The following is a 14,595-nucleotide window of genomic DNA, read 5'->3' on the forward strand; positions in this document are numbered from 1 at the left end:
ACAGAACAGAAGCTATACTTGAACCGACGTGATGATTAGAAAAATATATCTTCCATAAATGATGGTAATTGAGAATTCTCGAAACTGTTCTGAAGGAAAATTTGTGGGTTTCATAAATCATCAATGTAAGTGAAGATTTCGAATGTTTCTCCGATACGTTAAGTGTTGTTCACCCTCATTTGGTTCGTTTCCGGTTTTAGGGCACCTAACTGGACTAGAATCAACTGAGGGTGATATCGATTTTAACCCCGCTTCCCCTATTTCTGAACATCTTTCGATATTCACCCATTCGATGAATTTTCCACAACATTTCCCCTCAAACGTAAACGTATTCGAAAAGCAAACTTTGTACGTTTTAATCACATTGAGTTTTGCGCATTCGTTGTTACAATTCGGGACTCGAACTTTCATTTTCGATAGGACCAAATGCGTCTTTTTGTTGATGTCGAATCAAGCGTGAAAATGTCAAGAAAGCACTTGAGGATGAATGAAAACCACTTAAGAACGGACCGCAAATCCCCACATGCAATTTCGGGTTTATTTGTGACCGAATTTAGAGTATACACAGTGGTTCACGTAAGAGGCTTAGCGTACAATGTAGCGGATTTTGGTAGGAATTAGTTACTTATTTGTGGATTTGCGGGGTAAAGCCTAGAGCACCTGGATTGTATTGTCAACCGTGAAATTTGTTCAGGTATAAGCCGAAAATCGATATTGAAATTTGGGATTCGATTTGCCGATTTATCGAAAAAAATGTTTCAAGCTAAATCCAATTCGATAATGGGAACTTCTCTATCTCATTTTCTGTAGAAGGTAAACTACTGTCAGAGTTGTATGAATGAATTTTGGCAGGTCTTAAAACGAATGAATAGGTTCTCGATGATTTACATTAGAAATTTCAATATGAAAATATTATCTTTACATCATATAGATATTTTTTGTCGTTGAATTTGTAAAACTGGTAAAAGTGCTACTCGCGTTGAGTTTAATAGTCATGTCATTAATTTTGAGGACAAATTACTTCGATTGACTTCTTCTTGTTGAAAGTCAGCATGTCCAATAAAGGCAAACGTTTTCATTTCAGAGAAAACAAAAGAAAATTTTCAGTAGGTTTGTAGGTACTGTAGAAGAAAATACTTTAAAAAAATTGTTATTCTATTATTGGATTATTCGTTAATTTCTGAAGTAGCGTCAATTTCTGTTATTTTTCAACCTAGTATTAACTTAATCAATTCATTGAGATTCTAACCTAACCTAACCATCAATTTAATCATTATATTGTGATTTGAAGCCCCATATTACTTGAATTCAGAACTATTGGTGTAAAAGACCTTGTTGAATTTCAGAATCAGAATAATCTAACCTAACTTAACCCAACCTAGTAATAACTTAATCATTATATTGAGATTCGAACCTAACCTAACCTAACCTTGTGTCAACTGTGATTCAGAATTATTGGCGTAAAAGACCTTGTTGAATTTCTGAATCAGATCATGACGTTCTCGAATAAACTTGAGAAGTAACCAGACTCTGATGAGTAAGAAAATTCGCATGTGATCGAGACGTATCATGACGAACAATCTGTACAAATGTCGCAAATTCCCCTTAGAAGTTTCCACGCGTATTTATATTCAAACGGCACGATCACGTACAACGGCGTAGAGAGCACTTCAGTCGAGTTAAAAATCCAAAACCGAAACATCAAAGTATGCGGGTATCTTCTCCACACCGAACAATAGAGAAACAGCAATGACATCTTTAATTAGCAACATCATCGTGGCACCCCTCGATCTCTCGTTCCCACGAAAGAATTTCCATGAAGGTCGACACTTCGCCAAACAAAAGAAGATATTTCATCCTCATCACTCATTACGCAGTCACTTTTGGTTTCGTTGCAATTTTTAATTAGTTTTCTTCACGCATCACCGCTATAAAATGGCGGATACTATGCAACTTACTAATTGTCGACGTCACGTGATAAAAGAACGAAGAACGGATGTTGCAGTCGGGAAAGAGTATAACGTTGCAACATCCCACTTCGTGAAGGTGCAACCTGAAGAAATCTGTGAATCAACGACAAAATTGGAGAAAATTCGAAAAAGGGTGAGTGTGGACACACCGAGAAACAAATGAGGAAAAAGTGAAAAGCTTGCTTTGAATCCAAACGAAAAAATAAAATAACAATATAAGAGAACAAAAGGAAAGAACATAATATGTATTCACTATACAAGTGGGATAAAGGCATCATTACTATAGGAGTGTGTGAATTGTATGTAAGCACACGGATATATTTAATGATGCATTATCACACAGGTATAGTACAAAGTTTTATCTACGACTGCCTATAATAAACAATAAATAAACACAACGATGTGATTAAATTTTTCCTACAACTGCTATGGAAAGTAGCGTATTCTTCATAGCTTACTCAATTTCAAAACTATGTATTGCTCATACTGTGAGAAATATTATTCCACATGGCACTTTGCCAACACCTCGCTTGGTAGATCAATGAAATTGGACTATTGAAAAGTCATTTCTATGGAAACGCAAGAAATGAACAGATACGAAGGTCATTTTGAATTGAATTAGGTACATTATTAGAATTATTCAAATTTGTGCAGTTGTAGGAAATAGTATATTGTGCAACAAGTGGGGAAAGTCAAACTTTTCTCGCGAGAGTGGAAGTTTGTGGCACGAACCTGAAAGGCGAGTGCCGCAAACACACGAGCGAGAAAAAGACTTTCTCCACATGTTGCACACTATACTTTTCCTACAGCTACACAAATTTCAATAATTCAAACTTGATTCAAATCAAAATGGCCTTCGTTGGCAGTATGTGCTAATTTATTGCGTTTCCATAAAAACGACTCAAAAGCCCAATTTCATTGGTCTACCAAGCGGGGTGCGGGCAAAGTGCCGTGAGAAATAATATTTCCCACAGTATGAGCAATACATAGTTTTGAAAGTGAGTAAGCTATGAAGAATACGCTACTTTTCATAGCAGTTGTAGGAAAAGTATAGTGTGCAACATGTGGAGAATGTCCTTTTCTCACTCGTGTGTTTGCGACACTTGCCTTCCAGGCTCACAAACTTCCACACTCGTGAGAAAAGTTGGACTTTCCCCACTTTTTGCACAATATATTATTGTGAAACTGAAGTTGGTTTTTCTAAATGGGTAATTCAAAAACCATCTTATATAGAACAAGTTTTTTTTAGTGTTTTAAATCTTCGTTATTAAATTTGAGTTGTGTAATGAGTTTCATTACGTAACGCAAATGGACCGAATTCAATGGTAAAATAGCTTCAAAATGAAGCAGTCGTAGATAACTGAACTTCCAAAAACCTGAACAGAATCAAAATAGTGATAGCAAAATAATAAAAACGAATGAGGTGGTTGTTAAAAGTTCAATGAGTAAAGGAGAAATGAAAGTAACTAAAATGGTAAAAACTAAATAATAAAAATATTGTTCTGCATTAGCTTTAGCCCGTTTTGTGTTGAGTATGAACTTGACCCAAGTGAGGACCAGAGGTACGTGTGATTTTAGTTTGTTTTAGCTTAGAGGGAGAAGGTACGGTCTTGGTCCTCACTTAGGTGGGTTCATTCCCAACTTATTCCCGCCATTTTGTTAGTAGTATAATTGTCGTCGAGTCAAATCTTACCGGCGCTGGTTCTCGACTTGTTTCTAGGTTTATTGGGTGACTGGGCACCTTGGGCAGTCAAATGTGGTTTGTTCTGAGGCGAATACGCAGCCCCGTGAATACCGTGGCCATACGCAGACCCATACGAACTTTCAAAGTTACCATTGAACATGCCGGATGAGCCCCCTTCATAGTCACTACCTTCGCGCTGCTTGTTTGAACCGGAACCCGAGGAAGGCTTCATGTCCAACGCGCAACTCTGGGGGTTCTCGTGCATGAAGGCTCCCATCGCCGCCGCCACTGCGCTCTGGTACTCCGAGCCGGCTGACGGCGCTACTGAGTCCGGCGTGCTGTCTTTCGGTGGGGTGGGGGGGAATGCGAAGAGATTGTGGTGTTGAGAGGGGGCAGAGCTGGGGCTTTGGGATTTGTCTGGGTCGCCGCCTCCGAAGGGCACCCAAGGTCCTGAGTGCGCCAGGGGTTTGGAGTCTGCCAGCCAGTGTGGCAGGGGGGTGTGGAAGTGTGGTCGGCACATCTGACCGGACGACATGCGAGAGGCTGGAACAAGAAAAATTTGGTTAGAGTGGATTTTGTATGAATTTTTGATGAAATATTTTATTATAAGGTGCGCTACTGTTTTTTTTTTGATGAACATGCAAATTTACTGTGAAAAAATGGTTACAAGTGAATCGTTCAAAGTATATATTGCCCTTTATGTTAGCTATAACATTTTCCCATCTTTCTGGTAGATGCTCGAATACCGTCACAGCAAAAGTGTTCATCTTCTGAGGCTATCCACGAATCAAGACATTTTTTATGTCTTCATATGAGTGGAACTGCTGATCAGCCAGACCATGTTCCATCGACCAGAACAAATAATAATCTGACGGTGCAATATCTGGAGAATACGGCGGGTGAGGTAGGACGTGCCTTTTACACGTTTCCAGAGTATTAAACATAGATGGAAGAAGCATATGTCATTTTCAGTAAGCAAATTTTGTCCCCAACATGAATTATCAAATTTGACATGAAGCGCGCGGAAATGAAAACATATCACTGATAAGATATTTCACTCAATTCGCGAGTTTCTCCACAAAGAACGCACTTCTTATGTCCCATAGTGAGTCAACGTTTCATATTAACTCAAAATATATTTAAATAATTACCTAAATATATGAGAAATTCAGAAAACAAACTTCAAGCGCGCCAAACGACGTGAAACAACCGATGACACTAGGAGAGAAAAAGTTGCCAAACCTTGGATTTCAGCAGGTAGATACAGAACAAATAATAAACATTCTGCATAATATAAAGGAAAAACTATTTGGCTATTTCAATTCTTTTGAAGCACACTGTGATTTTCATTCCAGTTGAGAATATAGCTCTGATGGAGCTGTGTCGAAAAAAAAATCGAAAAATTCAGCGCTTAACCCTAATAGGGTGTCGTGTCAATGTAGGAACACCCTGTATATCCACTAGCATTATTGCAATCATAGAGTTAAAAGTATAGAAATATCTTATAGCCAAGGCCGACGCAAAGAACGGTATATACAGGACATTTCCAAATTGTAAGGGGGCAAAGTTAGTTAATAAAATAAGATGTATGTACTTTATGACACAAAAATGTTTTCTTGGTGAAAATACATACCTCCTATTTAGTGAAATAAAATGATTCACAAACGCCGATTTTTTTAAAATCGAATAGGCTCTCTCTCAACTAGTTGAAAATACGAATAGGTACTAAAATGCACCTTCAAAAAGGTTTGTCGTCTTTACTATAGACTACAGTGCGTCATGCTTTTCAATTATTCAGGGCGTTTTTCAATTCGAATTCATATGAAATTGAAAAAATGCCTGTGAGGAATAACAAAGAAAATTCAAAAACCGCAACCGAATTATGATGCTCCAATAAATATTCAACTTATCAAATGGGAAAACTTTGAGAAATATTCAATACTGAATGTTTAGTTTCACATCAGAGCTTTCACCTGCCAAAAACAATATTTTCTTGTAAAAAACAGAACATATCAACTTTATAGCATCCAATGAAGTACATTTAGACAATTAAGTCGGCGATTATTTTTTGGACGGCGAAATTTTTTCAAACGGCGAAATTTTTTTAAACGGCGAAATTTTTTTTAACGGCGAAATTTTTCGAGACGGCAAAATTTATTTGCCGGGCGCCAAAAATCTGCCGGCGGCTTTGATGATGGAACAATATTCGTTTTCAAATTTTCATCGTAAAAATGATGTTCTAAGCAAATAAATTAAAAATGTCAATGCTCCTCATAATTTTCTATTAAAACCTCCTCTAATGGTCCCATTTCGGAAATTAATCAAGATAAATCCAGACCCGGATCGTACCGACGCTCTGGACACACAATCACGTATCCCGATAAACTCATTTCGATTCCCACACACACGTCAGGAAATCCATGTTGGAACAATGGGCCAAGCTGTCAAACCCTTTGGTGGCCATCTGCGGAAGTACGTTAGAATCCCCGCTAATCTTAATGCTATCTGTAGATCGCATCGCGCGATAATCTAGCCGGCGACGGTGGCAGCCATTGTGGACGCCAGGCAAGATGGCTGCCGTTCGCCAGGTGAGGGGTTAAAATCGAACCCTCAACCCCAGTTCAAACACAAACAGTTGGACGTGCAGACACACATACGGTGACTAGGATGTCCCGCTGTGGGGAATTTGGCGAATCGGAGAGGGTCCTGAACGCACGCAGATGTCTGAATTTTTAAACAGGGGACGAATTCGCTCATTGAAAATGATGTTTTTAGGGCCTGATGACTCAAACTTTAAAAAAAATTGAAAAATAATCATGTGACAAATTTTTTCATTCTACCATACTTTGTAGATCAAAATAGTGCGAGAATATCTCAGTTTCACACAAATTTCATGATTAGATTTTATTATTATACACTGTGTCCGTAAAGTATGGAACAACTTCATTTTTAGCTAAACAGACCATTTTAAGAAATAATCCTGAAACACGTCGATTTTTTTATTTTAATTTACCGTATTTTAAAATAATAATCTAATATACAAGGTGAATTGCTTCCGAGTAATGACCGTCATTTTTTTTAAATGGAACATCCCCATTTTGTCTCAATTTTCCGATTACTCTATAGCTGAGCTGATTCCAAAAATGTATCACATGTTGATTCCAAAAATACAATAGTTTTGTGTGTGCTTATAAAGTAACGAGTAACATTCTTTATAAGTTAAATTAACAATATTATCAAAAATACTTATTGTCTAGAGACAATTGGTTTGAATGAAACACCCTGTAGTTTGTTACATTTTTAGATTAATAAAAATGAGCTGTTTCCAAACATGTTTGGTACTTGTGTATATTAGATCATTATTTTAAAATACGGTAAATTAAAACAAAAAATCGACGTGTTTCAGGATTATTTCTTAAAATGGTCTGTTTAGCTAAAAATGAATTTGTTCCATACTTACGGACACAGTGTATAGAAGGCACATTTTAACACTCGTGGAAGAATATCAATAGGGATTCACGGCTGGGCTTGATGTTCAAACTATTTGGTTCAAGCTCAAGTAGCTTGAGCTTAACTTGAAATCAAATCATGTTGAATTCTGACGCAAGTGACTTTTGAATATTGAAATTACAGAATTTATTTGAAAATTTTAATTTTCTGCAGTATACTTCTGATTTTTCAATAACCCTATTTGAAACATCAAATCCATACTATTATTTTACTAATTCATCACAAAAACACACATAACCTAGGTATTATACACAATATGAAAATCATAAACTTAACCTGAAGCAAAAATTTCTCCTTTTGTAAATAACAAATTTTTTTTTCGACTAGGAAATATATGAGAAAATTTTCCAAAGATAATTTAATTCATTATCAAACTGGTTTTACTTCATCAATATCATCAACCATTTCTAATATAGATTTTTTCGGTAGAATAACCTCTTTTTAGTGTTCGGATTGTAAATTATTGTACCTACAATGAGTAACTTGGCCTGAATAATTAACAAGATAAAAAATTAATGATCTAATTAGACAAGTCATCAGCATGATGCGGTATCAACAGATAAATTCAAACATTTTTCGAAACCTTCAAACCATAAGGTCCAAAACTAACTAACACAGCAATTAACATTTTGGGTAATTGTGTTCTTATTGACTTTAATTATCTTTTTCTTCGAAAAGAAGAATTGATGATTTTTTGACAATTTCCATTGTAAATGCTTACTTGATATTATTACACAAAAAAAATATTTAGTCAATGTTCATTGGAACTGAAAATATACTTGAGAATATATTCTACATATATTTCAATCTGAAGGTATTGCAGAAAATATAACTAGTAAATATCCATAAAGTAATAAAAATAGAGGAAATATTTTCACATGTCCCCAACATGGTTAGATTATGTTGTCGGATTGTGATATATTTTCAAATTCACAATTTTACTATATCATTATGAATGTATATTAAATTGAATGAAATATATTTATTTGAGTGATTCCCGATTAAATATGCAGATTTGACTATTTGGAATCCGATATTTTTTCTAATTGTCGAATTATAATCAAATTTGATAGTTCATGTTTGCCTACTGAAAATGACATGCTTCCTCTATCTAAGTATGTTTATTACTCTGAGTAAATACCTAATAAGAAATTTTTTGTGTTGAGATATTTTGCAAGTTGAAGAAGTTATTGTTTAAAATTGTCAATAGGTTTCTACACTTTCTAATGGTTTACAATAGATTTATAAATAATAAATTAAAAGAATGGAAATCCAGGAATTTGCAGTTTATTCAAATAATTTGTTTCTGTGCCAAGTTGAAAGAATTTCATAAATTACGGATTAAAACTGAACTACATTCAGTTGAATTTTATGTCAGTTTACAACTCGTAAAAGAGTTTAAATTTGACATTAATGACTTCCGCATAATCAAGAAAAATTTGAGACAGCGCCGTAGAAATAGTAAAGTAGATAAAATTCGAAGTATAACAACTATAGAAATAGTTTGAAGTTTTATCCCGAATCGATCACAAGAACGTACGATATACAAGTTTCAACGAACGATGTCGAAGGTTGCCATTTCTACCAATAATATATGTATTTAGTTAAGTATATGCTACACCGGCTATCACGCTATATTATATCGCATGTCAATTGAGAAAATGCACTTTATGACGGTGAGCTTAACACGAACAAGAGAGCTTTGCTGTTCACGCTCTGGACAGTGTAGTATATGATTGGAAGCACATGTTGCTGCTTGCCAGAAGATGTAAAGCCCCATTCTGTAGTCAGATTGGACGATCCGAGCTAGACGCACCGGTTCCAGCGGTTGTTTATTTCAAATTTAACCTATAACTGACGATAAAGTGGAATAATATCTGATCCTATACGGGAGTTGCTGTGGGTAAAGTTTATTCAAGGTTGTTAGTATATCACTGAATAATATTATGCTTCCCTGCTATAAGTGAAGTCACATATACAGGTTTGTGGTCTTCAAGGGTGTAACTTGCGCATGAACGAACGAGCTCAAAATATCCTGACTTCACGTCAGTGCTTTGTTATTTTTGTTTTGTTTTTTTTTTAGAAAAAGTTTCACATATATACTCATGAATAAATAAATTGATCTCGAGCTTTTCGAATTACATCATAGACTTGAATTTAACAAACAAAAATTCTAAGAATGATTTTGCCTATTCATATTGGTGCATTCGCCATTTTGTAAATAATGTGAAAACTCCAAAAAATAAAAATAGAACAAAGTGAGCCTACACCAACTCACAAATTGCTTGCCAAAAGTATAGATAAATCATCGCTCAAGTTATAAAACATAATATCATTTTCTCCTAAATAAATCATAGATATTCAAAATTCTATTCTATTTAAGGATTCACGGCTTGGCTTGATTTTCAAGCTACTTGGCTAAAGCTTGACTTGATTTCAAGTTAAGAAGTAGTTTTTCAATCTCAAGTCAAGGCAGGTATTTATTCATCAAGTACTTGAATCATATCAAGCTACTAGATTTAAGCGCAGTTTTATTGTATAGTGTCACATCAATAAAAAAATGATGAATATGAGAAGAAACCTTGCAAAAAACCTTTTATTTATTAAACTGATTGTATAAGAGAAACGAAAATATCAACTTTTTTGAAATAGAAACATCAATTAAATCACTATAAATCATAACAAAATATAAAATAATAAAAAATAAAGTTTCTTAAATATTGAGAAATCTCCAGGCTTGTTTGATTTCATAAATCTCCATCTAGGATCTAGACACATGAGGCATCTTATAGATTTATTGCCTAATCTATTGCGAGTTTTCGTAACTGTAAGAGTAGCTCTAGAAAATTGTCTTTCAACAGGAGCTGAAGATGCTGGCGTTGATAAAAATCATCATTACACGGATGATCATCAAACTAAATCAACGAATGATGGAGAAAGTTAAGGATAAATCAATAAAGAAATACAATGAAGAAACAACTACAACAATACAATATACCAGGGTCATTACTCATTATTCTAACCCATTTCCAGAATAGCCAACTGTGAAAAAAATTAATTACTAATTCGTCAACCAGTCGAGTGGTTTCGTGACTGACAATTTACGAAGTCATGAGCAGTAGATTAGCGAATGAGCATCTGAAATCTACAGGCTTGAAAAAAACAAATACAACGCCGAGAAATTCAACTGTAGGTGCGTATTATAAAGACATTCTCGTTAATTACCCAACGGTCGATTATTTCGAACAAAAGCTATTAAATGAATAATGCAAATGTGGCCCAGTTATACTCGGTTTCTTTATTGCCAATAATACGCTTATAATAATAGATTTTTAATAATGCCGAGCTCATAGAGTGCAGGAAGGAAGTTGTAGATAGGATCTCATCTGATCCTGGTAGCATATCGTGTATGTGTGTGGAAACAAATGAAAACAAAACATTTGATTGCTAAATAAGCACCTTTGTGAAATCACACTCAACTGTCCGAAACGTCGATATACACCTGATTCTGGCTTGAAATCGACAAGCTCTTTGTTTCTCAACAAAATGAAGATTAATTCGTCGAAAAGTTGAAAATGAAATTTTTGATTACGTCCAAGTCCAAGGAAAAACTTCTTAGCAAGAAGGAAAGAACTCTGTTGATTGAGTTGTTTGAGGATTTCAAGACTGGTTTGGCTGAATATGGATGTCATAAGCAAATATCAAATTTGATATAATATGTAGTAAGTAGTTTGATCAGTGTCAATTACATCTGTAATGAAATGCATTTGAGTTCTGACAAGAAAAAAATACTCATTTTATGTTATGGCATATTTTAACAAAAAGTTTCAATATATTTATGAAACATTCGACAATTATTCCTTTTCGATTTCATGATAGAGGGAGTATACGCAATTTTTACATGTCCCCAACATATTTAGATTACGTTGTCGGATTGTGATATATTTTCAAATCTATCAATTACTATATCGTTAGGAATGAATATAAAATTGAATGAAATGTATTTATTTGAGTGATTCCCGAATAAATATGCAAATTTGAATCCGATATTTTTATTTTAATTGTCGAATTTATATTAAGCAGAATATTTATTATTTTCTGAATCTACCAGCTTAAATCCAAGGTTTGGCAACTTTTGCCCTCCTTGTGTCATCAGTTATTCCACGTTGTCTGGCGTGCTTGAAGTTTGTTTTTTGAATTTCGGATATATAGGAAGACATCTCAATATATTTTGATGTTGATATGAAACGTTGATTCAATATGGGACATAAGGAATGCGCTCTTTGTGGAGAAACTCGCGAATTGAGTGAAATTTCGTATCACTGATATGTTTCCATTTCCGCGCGCATTTTGTCAAATTTGATAGTTCATGTTAATAATATGGTTTATTCACAATTAAATTTACATTGATTGCTTTTGACAAAAAAGTAATGTACATACTGGAAAACTGAACAAAATAATAAGCCAATACAACACAAAAAAAAAGACTGTTGCTGAATAAACATAGATTTCCTCCAAAAACCGAAGGTTGCACGGAGGATTAATCTCTTCTTAATATGTGCATCTGTTTTGTGACCATGGCATTGAAGCAGTCTTATGAGCAAGGTACGACTTAAGACGTTGGACATCGCTATCTCTGGTTGATCATGTCTGCTACTTTAGCTCTACCAATTTGTCCCAAATAGTTTTTAATATACTTGCTGAATAATTTGCAGGAGTTTAGTGAATAAAATTTAGTTAACAGCTCACCCTCCAGCAAGTTAAAAATACGTGGCATGATGTAAGTATATGTACGTTGTCCTACAGTCTTCTTCGTTCTATGGGTCTGTACTTTCGGCTTTTCTGTTCTACGAGTATTATATCCGTGATTGAGGTACTCCATCGAATTTCGATTTTTAAAGCTTTGCATAAGTAGGGTGTGGAAGTACATCCCTCTCATATCAAGAACTTTTGCTTCCAAAAAAAGATTATCTGTTGGATACAATCTCTCCCTACGTAGCATGATTCTCAAGAAGTAATTCTGTAGAACCTGTAATCCTTTTAGATGTATATCATACATATATATCATATATATCATACATATATATCATACATATATATATATGTTGAGGACAAAATTTGCGTATCTAATGAAAATGACATAGGCTCCCTCTAACAATGTTTCTTACTCTGAGTTCCTCTATAATTAAAATCATAAATAACTGTTTTAGAACTCTAAGTTTACCTATATGTCTTCTGATTTTTGTTTTGTAGATAGCTCAGAAAAGTTATAGCAGAGCGAGGCTATGATACTATGTTAGTAAACAACAAACTTATTTACTTTATGTTTTGTGGATCAATACTACTTAGTTTTTGATATGGTCAGATGTAGAAATAGAATAGTAGCAGGTTAATATTTGAGAGTAATAATCTAAATATTTATGGAAATTATTCGTTTCATTCTTTTTCAGATTTAAGGAAATTAAAACATAAAAGTTAAAAATTAGCTAGAATCTAGAAAAGAGAAGTAACTACTACTACGGGATCAAAATTCAAATAATTGCGAGCAGAAAGAACAAAAGCATATACCAACAAGTAAAAAGCACTCTAAAAAAATGATCTGGTCTACTTTCACTCATCACTCAGCGAAGACTTAAAACAGAGCATAACACAAGACATTCATCATCGTTACATGTGAATAGAGTGAAAACGTTGAGTGAATAAAATTAGGCAGTATCATTCGAATTACAACAATCCCAACAAATTGCCGTTTGTAGAGGATCCATGGGCGTTTTTTCTGTCGAAAACATAATGGGCGACTCGCGTCTCGTTAAAAACCATGCCCAAACCACCAGAAATAAAGTAACCCATTCGAGAAAATAACAAGGCATGCGACATTAAACACATTGTCGGAATACTCCTCGCCACAATATAACCATAGGTTCTTTTTATGCCAATTATTTTAAAAAGAGGCTATACGAGCGAGACACTCGTTATATACCAGGCGTATTCCACGATGGGACCATGGAACCATGCATTCGTTTATTTATAGGATGGGCGCATGACGTAAGGGCGAGATTCCCTCGCCTCGAGGACATTTTTATGATCGCGTCGGTCTAAGATATAGCGCTATCAACTTACCAACTTTTATTTCGTTGAAAACTAAACGGATCGTATTTCAAGGCAAGTTATATACAAGTGTCATTCAATTTGAAATTGTTACTTTATTTGTTGAAAAACGGGGGCTTTGCTGAGGAGCATTTGTGTATAAAGGAACAAGGGGGCCTATTGTGGACCTAGACTTCCTTTGCGATACCTCCAGAAGGTCCTTGGAGATGAAAGGAATAGGCGCTACCGCTAAGATGAGTATAGAAAATGAAAAAACAGACAAAACAAATTTAAGGAAAATATACAGAAATAATTAATATGTCAATAGGTTGTTGAAAAACTCCTCCTGATGAGAAAATGTCATCTACTTGTAACATAGTTCAGTCAATTTGAAAAATTTGATTTAACAATTTTAGTTAACTCGAAAAATCATTACCAACACTTCAATAAATGCAAACATTGATATAAACTCAAAAGAAGGAATCTTTTGCAAACCTTGTAATCGGAATAGCCAAATTCGGAATATCGTTTGTTTTTAAATTTAAATTCGTCATAAATCGCAAATTGATTGATTCCTGAATGATATACATATACTTAGTTATTGTCGGAAAATTTTAGTGGAATTTTGAAGGAATCGAGATATTCAATAGACATGAAATGGAAGAATTTTTTTCTTTGTAAAAGCAAGCATTATGATGAGATCATTGATATGACAAACTGAATTTTCATTCAATTTCAATAACAAGTCCAAATTATCGTTGAAAATAGATAAATTGATAGTCAAATTAAATGCAAGCTTACATGGAAGATAATAAAATGAATAAATTATATTATTGGATATTTTAATACTCTGTTAAATACTTTGTGGATTTTGTACCATAGATCTATCATAAACGTGTCAAAGAACCCAAAAATATACATCTACATATATGCAATTCATTAAACATTGCGAATTTTGAACAAAGGTAAATTATTGCCTCTATCTCACGGAATATTTTATACTCATTCATGAAGCCCAGTACAAATACCATCCCACGAGGCTTAAATTTGAAAATAAACAGTTATCAGTTGAAAGCCCTAGAAATATCCCATTTAATATCCCCAAAACATAACTTGTAATTAATATCGCAAATTTTAAATGAAATTTTTTTTTTCAGTATTCGTTCTAATTAAATCTCTTATAGGTATCTTAATCGCAAAACTACAAACTCCTAACTATTATAACATCTAGCGGAAGCTGTGTACGAAGAACTATAAACCCGAAAGAATAAAATTCTAACAAAAACGCGAAAAAAAAAACAAATCAAAATTCCGAATGATCAACTCATCCAACAGAAAAGTAGG

The 14,595-nt window shown here is 34.3% G+C and overlaps 1 protein-coding gene across 3 annotated transcripts in view; it reads right to left on the minus strand.

Annotated features, from left to right (window-relative positions):
• The window catches only part of LOC123680443 (GATA-binding factor C-like), a 102,175-nt gene that overhangs the window by 69,839 nt on the left and 17,741 nt on the right, over positions 1 to 14,595 (minus strand). The window contains exon 3 of one of the 3 annotated variants that reach the window (XM_045618345.1): positions 3,844 to 4,197. In XM_045618345.1, the coding sequence (XP_045474301.1) occupies positions 3,844 to 4,197 (354 nt within the window). Of the gene's footprint in view, positions 1 to 3,663; positions 4,198 to 14,595 lie in introns of all 3 variants that reach the window. The other 2 variants (XM_045618344.1, XM_045618343.1) reach the window with 2 other exon arrangements.

Source organism: Harmonia axyridis, chromosome 5 (assembly GCF_914767665.1).
Source record: "Harmonia axyridis chromosome 5, icHarAxyr1.1, whole genome shotgun sequence".
Lineage (NCBI taxonomy): Eukaryota > Metazoa > Arthropoda > Insecta > Coleoptera > Coccinellidae > Harmonia > Harmonia axyridis.